Source organism: Notothenia coriiceps, unplaced genomic scaffold (genome assembly GCF_000735185.1).
Source record: "Notothenia coriiceps isolate Sejong01 unplaced genomic scaffold, NC01 NC01_scaffold00013933, whole genome shotgun sequence".
Taxonomy (NCBI): Eukaryota; Metazoa; Chordata; class Actinopteri; order Perciformes; family Nototheniidae; genus Notothenia; species Notothenia coriiceps.
In genome coordinates, this window is record NW_011346634.1 from 1 (window position 1) to 9336 (window position 9336).

A 9336-nucleotide genomic window follows, 5' to 3' on the forward strand; every position below is an offset into this window, starting at 1 on the left:
GTGTGTGTAGGTGTGTGTGTGTGTGTGTGTGTGTGTGTGTGTGTTTTGTCCACACGTGACCGCCTGTTGCTACACATAAAATATTCTGTCTGCAGACTTAAGTAGAACTCGTAGGCAACATTAGGGTAGGTGACAAACTGAGGTATGTGTGTGTGCTTGTTTGTGTGTGTGTGTGTGTGTGTGTGTGTGTGTGTGTGTGTGTGTGTGTGTGTGTGTGTGTGTGTGTGTGTGTGTGTGTGTGTGTGTTTTGCATGTACTATTTGCTTAGGAGAGTTTCTGTCGAGACTGAAACTGAAGATGGATCCATGATATGGCTCCAGGTTACAGCTTTATCTTGTTCCTCTTAGTTTCCCTTGTCTGTTTGTGACATAGAGGAGATTGTTTCAATTACCATCACTTTTGTTTATGAACATATGTGTGAGTTTATATTATATTTCTGTAATAAAATGTATTTGTTATGTATTCTAACGCTCTTTCATTGTGCTTATGTGTTTCAAATAGATTTGACTTTTTATATATCTTATTTCTGTTTCTTTTGTAAATATCATAAACAACAGCCTGTATGGTCTTTGTGTATCAAACAAAGAGCCAAACGACCACTTTATGTGTGTGTGTGTGTGTGTGTGTGTGTGAGTGTGTGTGTGTGTGTGTGTGTGTGTGTGTGTGTGTGTGTGTGTGTGTGTGTGTGTGTGTGTGTGTGTGTGTGTGTGTGTGTGTGTGTGTGTGTGTGTGTGAAATACGTTGATGAGCCATAGAGGACAGGGCAAGATGAAGACTCTCGAGGGGACATGAGCTGAGTCTTAATCCAAAGGAAATGGCTCTACTAATAATAGTCTGTATACGTGCAAAAAGACAATGTAGAAAGATAATAGTGAAATTGATGATGGGTGGTGAGAGGGATGGAAATTGTAAAAAGTCTGAAATCTCTAATTATCTAATAATTATAAGAGGAGTATGCAGAGGCTTGTAAAACAATGTAAGGTCCAGTATGTATACTTTAGTGAATGGATTTGTACACAGCAGATAAACATGTAATTATACGTTTTTTCACATTTAAGCAGCAGTCAAATAGTCTATTTTGCTTCTTAACTGAGTGAAAGATGATGAAAAGGGTGATTCAATGCTTCCTGTCTCCTCTCCTTTAGCCAAGGATACACTGGACCTTCCTTTACCAAAGGAAAGGAGATATTGCATTCCCAAAATTCCTTGTCATGTTACATTGGGGCGATTAGCAAAAACCAACAACCAACAACATCGTCAAGGTATGCAGATCGTTATGTATTTTCATACAATAACGCTAACTGTGATTTATGTGGATGAGCCTGTTATTGCCTGCTTTCACTTTTGGGACTGGTAGCCTATTTTTATTTTTTTATTTCAATCCCATACTTAGTTTACAAAGTCAAATTGTTCACTGTGTTGCTAACATTTACATATATCTCTACTTCAAAAACACTCAGTGTTTTAAAATCACGTGGCCCAATGTAAGGGGAGGTTGGATCGTCTTAGCATCGCTGTTCATTATTTCTTTATAAATTCTCCTTCACATCTTAGTGGTTAGGAAATGAATAAGGATGTTTCTTTTGGACTATTTTACTCCAGAAAGTTGTTCTTCTTGATCTGCCTGAAAATCATTTTTCTAAAGATATGATTAATTTGTGTCACTGCCTCTGACGGCCCGTCCACACGGCGGCGTGTGTTGAAGCTTCAACGCTTCTTCCCATTCACTTTGAATGGGGTGACGTCTCGCTTTGCCGAACTGCATTGTGGTTCCGTCGCTTCGCTTTGCTCGCGTTACTCGCTTCAAAAGTTGAGCAAAGTTCAACTTTTGAAGCTTCGACTGAAGTGTCAGCCAATCAAAACATATGCCAGTACAAGCTCTAGCCAATCAAACCGCGTGCTTGTGTGTCCAGGGAGGGAGATTAATGTGATTGGTTGTTGGTCNTCCTCATTTATACATAAACACCCTTCCTTTACAGTGAACGACGCACACTGGCAGAAAGAAAGTGAGCGTGCGTCCTGCTGAACATGAGCTCAATGATACTTTATATTGAGTGAAATGCAACTTTAAAATAGACTCATGGCGCATTTCCACTGCAGGGGCTCGCACGGCTTAGTACGGCTCACTTTATGCTGCGTTTCCATTACAGTTTAGTAGCTGGGGCAGTAACTATAGTAACGCAGTGTAGGCGGAGCCGTGACATCATCTTCAATGAGAACCACAAAACCAACATCAGCCGTTAGCTGTTAGCCCTCAGAGCTCACAGCTCCTCATATCTGTTCAGAAACTAGACAAAAGTTAAACAAGTCCAAACCACAGACTGTCTGTGTCATGGAGAATACAGTCGCTGGTTTATTTATGTCTGTAGGCCGTTGTTGTGAGTGTGGACGGTCGGAGCATATACTGCGTTAGCTTAGCCGCTCTCCATTCAGAAAACACGCATTTTAGAAGGTTTTTCGCCTGCCGTCTGTCTGCAGACTTGTCAAAACATTAATTCATGGTTTTTACTAACCGGTATCAGTATGTTTTTACTTCGGCAACATTTTGAAACGTGTATTACAATTAAATCACGGTCAAATATGTTCATTTTGTTGTAGTTGTAGCCCCCTTGACAGCGATTCTCTCTGACCATTCAGCAGTCAAGAGTGTTTACGTCACTAGTTTAGCACATTCGGCCCGGTTGTTGGCCCGGTAACGGCCCGTCCACATGGCGCCGTGCGTTGAAGCTTCAAGGCTTCTGCCCATTCACTTTGAATGGGGTGACGTCATGCTTTACCGAACTGCATTGTGGTCGCGTCGCTTCACTTTGCTCGCGTTGCTCGCTTCAAAAGTTGAGCAAAGTTCAACTTTTGAAGCTTCGACTGAAGTGTCAGCCAATCAAAACATATGCCAGTACAAGCTCTAACTAATCAAACCGCGTGCTTGTGTGTCCGGGACGGGAGATTCATGTGATTAGTTGTTGGTCGAGTTTCAGACACGCCCACCGGCAAGCGACAACGCACGCTGCCGTGTGGACGCTGCGTGACGCAATCGCCCACTGGTTGAGAGTAGCTACGTCCATCATTCACAGATAGAAAATGTTCCCAAAGATTCACTTCCTCTTCCTGTTATGGTGTGTCACCGGAACTCCGGAAGACTCCGGAAGTTTGAGCCCAGCATCACTTTAGTTTTCTCGCATCATTCAAACTATATGCACTGGCAAACATATTTGAACTTGATTTATTGTAATACACGTATCAAAATGATGCCGAAATATCAAAATACTGATAGCGATTAGTAAAAACCATGAATTAATGCTTTGACAAGTGAGCATAGAAGACGACAGTAGGAGATCGGACAGACCAGGCTGAGCTCTCGTTGGAGCTGCTCCGTCCACACTCACAACAACAACAACAACAACCTGTAGACAGATATAAAGCAGCGACTGTATTCGCCATACACAGCCTGTGGTTTGCACATTTACAAACACAGATTTTATCAAGTTTCTGACCAGATACGATGAACTGTGAGCTCTGTGAGCAACAGCTGCTGTTTAGTTTCTGATTCAACATCGTCAGTGAGGACACTGAGATTCTTACCACTGATTGGCTTTTGCACGACAGCTTGGTCGTGTCATTAGCTTAATTTACGCCACCAAGGACGAATGCGTGTCAATCCGCGTCTTCGCATTGACTATACATGTAATTCGCCAAAAATGGACGTTGCCTCCGTTGTGAACTTCCCTTCAGAGTGTGCGGTTGTTAAACTAGATGTGTGTTAGAGAGGGGACTGACCTGTGAGATGCCCGGGGAGTGTGTCATTCCCAGAGAGTGTCCACTGAGCTGCTGGTGCTGCTGGTGCTGGTGCTGCTGCTGCTGGTGGTGGTGCTGGTGATGCTGCTGGTGGGGACTGTGCAGCCCCCCCAAGTGGGCCTGGCTGTGGAGTGGGGGGCTGACCTGGAGCGGAGGGCTGGACGCCGCCATGCTGCCCAGGGACAGAGCTCCCTGGTGGGGGGGCACGCTGGGGAGTGGCACCGTCCCTCTGGAGGACAGGGCCTGGAGCTGGGGGTGCATCTGGGTGTGAGGGGGGGGCAGGTGTGGGCTGAGGCCGGGGCTTGAGGCGTGGGAAGGCTGCGACTGGTGAGGGTACGGCATGTACATGCTGGGGTGCTGGTGGGAAGGGAGGGAGTGAGCGTGAGAGTGGGGGTGAGAGTGGTGGTGGGGGTGGGGGTGAGAGTGGGGGGGGGCCATTGGGCTGGAGGAGTGGTGCTGGCCTGGATGACCGGGGTACACTGAAGGCTTAGGGCTATACATTGAGGTAGAGGAAGGTATCGAGGAAGAGTGGGGGGGCTTCATTTCAGACGGATCGTTGTAACTCTGGAGAACAAAAAACACAACTGAAAATCACATTCACACCTTTAAAATGTGTGTGTGTGTGTGTGTGTGTGTGTGTGTGTGTGTGTGTGTGTGTGTGTGTGTGTGTGTGTGTGTGTGTGTGTGTGTGTGTGTGTGTACCTGTGAGACCAGGCTGGCTCTGTATGCAGCCAGTTGTTTCAGATACTCCTTCTTCGCCGTCTCCGTCCTCTTCTTGTACTCCTGAAACAAACACAGAGGATTATCCACCTCTATTCCAGTTCACAACATTTCAATGAATGATCAGTACATCATCTGTAAAGCACAGTTTATATTCATGTAAACTCATTTTTTGAGTGAACACCAGCTGTGAGAATGGATACTGCATTTAATCATCACAACAGCCATCAGGGGGCTTATAGTGTTTCCCTCAGCTGACAGTTATCTACAAGTAACACTAGGCTACAGTAATGAATTCTCACGCACCTACTACAACTTATTTTTTAAATTTGTACTGAGGCTGATGGCATTAGAATCGTTTCAGTAATTTGGTCATAAAGAACCACATTACCTTATTTGACATGTTGACACTGTGGTACGTGAATATACTGTATGAACCACATTTCATTGCAATTAAAAGTGTAGATATTTCAGTAAATCATGTATAGATCTGTGCTGCTGGCATGGCCAAATCATTTTCCTAACAAACTTTCATTATTGTGTTTTTGTATTTCATGACCAAAAACTAGACAATCATTGAAAAAAAACTGAAATGTTGACTTTAATTAAATGTATTATATCAAACAAATGTAATATAACTGAAGGCAATAATATTAAGTTGAACCTAATTACATATGTAATCTTTATATTATTGCTCTCAGCTAACCTAATGCAGTTATGTGAAATCTGTTGACATAATTCATTTAATTAAAGTCACTTGGTTTTTTTCAGTGTAGCGACCATGTACATATTGTCGTCATGTCACTGATGTCATGCTGATTGACAGCTGGAGGAGCTACCTGTTTCTCTTCCTCCCCCAGGCCGTCCCACATGGAGGCCACGATCTTGGACACCTCTCCGAAGGTAGCGTTGGGGTTCTGGGCCTTGATGTTGGCTTGGGTGTCCCTGAAGAAAAGGGCGTAGGCGGAAACTGGCTTCACCGGCTCGTTGGGGTCCTTGCGCTTCTTCTTCTTTGGTGTTTTTGGTTTCTTGGAGATGTCCACTGTCGCTGGCCTCTTCTCTGCTACACTGACCAGCTAAAAGGAGGAGGAGGAGGAGGAAGTTAATTTGACACAGGAAGGTATGGTGAGGATGAATATATGCAGGGGTGCACATAACTGGTACGCATGCGCGGCAACAATCTGAAATGCGTAACGTCACTTGTGTCACTACGCGCCTTTGCGTACCTGATAGGTCATCAAAACAAAACACATATTTCTTCTACACGTGTATCTTGTCAACACTCAGTGGAGTAAATTATTAGTCATTAAGCAGCTACGTTGCCGTTTCGCTCCCTGCAAAAATCTTCTGACTTTCTATGACTGATTGAACTGGAGAGCGAGCCGCGCAGGACATAACCGACAGACCTGTGAAGCTTCACAGGAGAAAGAGGCTTAGATCACTGGACAACAGAGTTGTTCACCGTGTGCACAGACGGAGCTGCTGTTAATGTCGGTGTGTACAACAGAATTGTACCAAAACTACGTCAACTGGCTGCGGTGGGAGATTCCCCTGCGCACATTCTGTGCCCCGCGCACACACTGGAGAACTGCGCAAAATCAGCTTGATCACAACGTTCACGCTCTGTGGTCAAGCTGCTGCAGTTTTATTTAAAACAAAGGAGTAAAACACACAGCTGCAGACTTACTCAGGCTGTTAATTGAAGAGTTTGAAATCAGACAGAGGTGGAAGTAGTGTTACTCAAGTAAAATTAGAAAACTATTATCATCAAAATATAGTTAAAGTAGCGACAGTAAAAGTAGTCATTTTGCAGATTGGCCCATTTCATAATAATGTATATGATATAATTATTGATCATTAAAGTGTTATCACATTTTTTTTGAATGACTTTGTATACTGCAGGGTAGATTCTGAATTTACTCCAGGTGAACTAAAGTCTGATTTAAGACTTGATTATATTTCACATCATTAATCCAGATCTGTAAAGTAACTAAAGATATTAAATAAATGTAGTGGAGGAAAAGTACATGATTTACCTCTGAACTGTAGTGGAGTAGAGTACAAAGTAGCATAAAATAGAAATACTCAAGTAAACTACAAGTATCTTAAATTGTACTTAAGTACAGTACTTGAATAAGTGTACTTATTAACTTCCCACATCTGAAATCAGATATGACTTCAAGTCATGTGATAATTTCTTAGTATTTGATCCTTCAACTTGGCCTCAGGAAATGCAAGGACTTCACAGTTTTGGCAACAAGTTTTGGAGAAAGCAAATCGGAGGCTTAAAAAGAGACAGGGAGGTGCATCATCATCATCCTCATCATCTAACATGCAAGAAGTGTAAATAGAGGACAATGAAGAAGACACTGAGGAGGACCACGCTTAGTGTGTGGTGAGTACCAAACGCTGTCTCCTGGTACTCATCTGAGTAACTCACTCAAAAAGTTATGTGCACCCCTGAATATATGGATGTACACAGAGGTGGGTGGAGGTTAGATCTGTATTAAATATGTGTAAAAACAGCAAAATGGTGGTACAAGAAAACAACATGCTTAGAGCGGTGCAGTGATGATGTGTTTTTATAGGCAGACCCTGAAGTTAGCATGGCAAGGCCTCCCTCAGTAAAAAGCAATGGGATTTTTCCCTTGGATTTCGAAATTTTGCAGAAAATATGATCTGTAGTGAATACAATTTGTATGCTACATACACATATTTTTCCGCAGGATAAGCCCCTCATATCAACACCACTTTTATAATTGTCTATTGTATTGTATTGTATTGTATTGTCTATTGTATGTGTCTATTGTATAATTGTCTAATTGCAAGAATTTAAAAGCTGACGTTGAAGAAGCTTCAGAAATTCACCAGTGGGGTATTTACTGACATATTTTACATCGTAGAACAACACATGAACATCTCTTCAGCTTGTGTTAACCGAAGGTCTTATTTTGGGCATTAAACTCAAAGAGGCTGAAATGGGAAATGTTTATATAAAGGCAAAAAGATACACCTTATCATAAAGAGTGAATCATCCATTTTTTGAAATCAAGTTTTAATTAATTAATTCTAAAAAAATTACCTAAATAGAGTTTTGACCAGGATCCTTGAACATGTGTTTGTTTTGATTGAAATAAGTGATATATATATATATATACACATATAAGTGAGCGGCCTTGACAGCTAACCTGTCCTGCCCGTGCCTCTTGATTTAGTCACAGGGTACTGAGTGCTGCAGACTGTTAATGCATCACTTCAGCTTGCCACAGCAGCTTAGTTTCCCTCAGCCACTTTAGCTCAAATTGATAATATACTGTAGCTCAAAAAGTTTGTAGTTCACTGCTGACGGAACCAGCTCCGCGTCTTTCCTTCCCAGGCGATTGCTTTCATTTATTTTCCTCGGTAATGATGTGGTTTCTTTGGAGAATTTTTCCTTGTGTGCTTCAAGGGATTAACGGACAGGATTTAATTGGTCAAACTAAAATAAATAAATCTGACTACTGTCTTTCGATGGAATCATATTGTGAAACAATCAGTGGCGAACCGTGTGTGTCTACAGAAGGTCCACTTGTGATAGACACGGTTCGCCACTGGAAACAATCCCAGTCCCGGACTGGCCATCGGGAGGACCGGGGGGTTTCCCGATGGCCAGGCCTGTTAAGTGGCCTGCCTCACACAGGGTGACTGGCAGTCTACATGATGTGGTCTGCCTCACACAGTGTGACTGGCTGTCTACATGATGTGGCCTGCCGACATGGCCACTGTCATACAGATCATAAATCAAAGCCCTTGATTGGTCTGTGTGTCATTCAAGCTCAGGATAACCTCAGCTCAGGTGAGGTAAAGGACTCTGAGTGTTTAGATAGTTAACTTAGTCTAAGTTCTCAGTGGATCTCAAACGGTTTGGTCACGATTTATGTAAACACATATTTCCATTTGAGGGGGTAGTGGTTAGTAAAATATGCATGAATAAATAAATAAAAAGTTAACTAGGTGAAAAAAGGTCAGATACACTTTTAAAACTTGTTGAGAGCTAAAACTAGTCTTGACAGAGGAAAAAAAAAACACACTAGAAGTACTTCATAGTATTGTGGTAGTAGGTGTGAGACTACTGAGTCCTGCAGTATCAATATCATTAAGAACTAATGATAACATTGCTTTTTATCATTCATCAAAGATAGCAGAAAACATGCATTATGTACTATGCAGGGGGACTTTAACAGAGGATTACTCAAAAAGTACACAGTAAAAGTACTTCATTTTATTTCTGGTAGCAGTCAACTAATACTGAGTCCAACAGTGTCAGTTTTATAAAGAACTTATGGTAACAAATATTTGTAACCTATCATCAAATCATTGAGTGCTTTTGTTTTAAAATTACTTCCGTGAGTTTCGCCCCGCCCCTCGTTCCAATGACCATTAGACCAGTGGTTCTCAACTTGTCAGGCCTCGGGACCCACTTTTTCCTTAGTCAATAGATGGCGATCCGAAATTTTTAACCACTCAAATCTATTCAACAAAAAATCCTGCAGTAATATATACGCTTTGCAGCATACAATATTAATTAAAGTGAAGTACAGTGCATATCCCTTATATCCCTTCACAGAACAAAAGAATGCTTTTAAATAAGGTTTAATGAGATGATGGAATCAAAGCTGAACTGTACAACATAAAAAGTCACACGTGCTGAAAACCTAACCCCAGAAGGGGGGTCTGGGGGGATTCTCCTCCAGTAAATACTAACATATAAACTACCCATTCTGGTACACTGAGAAGAAAATAAATAGATGTATTACGACATATTAATAATATTTTATGCCTCTG

The 9336-nt window shown here is 42.1% G+C and overlaps 1 protein-coding gene across 1 annotated transcript; it reads right to left on the minus strand.

The window, feature by feature from the left end:
* Positions 1–3741: 3741 nt before the first annotated feature.
* LOC104948230 (thymocyte selection-associated high mobility group box protein TOX-like) lies at positions 3742–5750 on the minus strand. The gene is made up of 4 exons (XM_010774402.1): positions 5739–5750; positions 5352–5588; positions 4495–4575; positions 3742–4356 (listed from the first exon to the last, which is right to left on the minus strand). The coding sequence occupies exons 1-4, from the start codon at positions 5748–5750 to the stop codon at positions 3742–3744; spliced, it is 945 nt and encodes a 314-aa protein (XP_010772704.1).
* Between the last annotated feature and the right edge of the window lie 3586 nt (positions 5751–9336).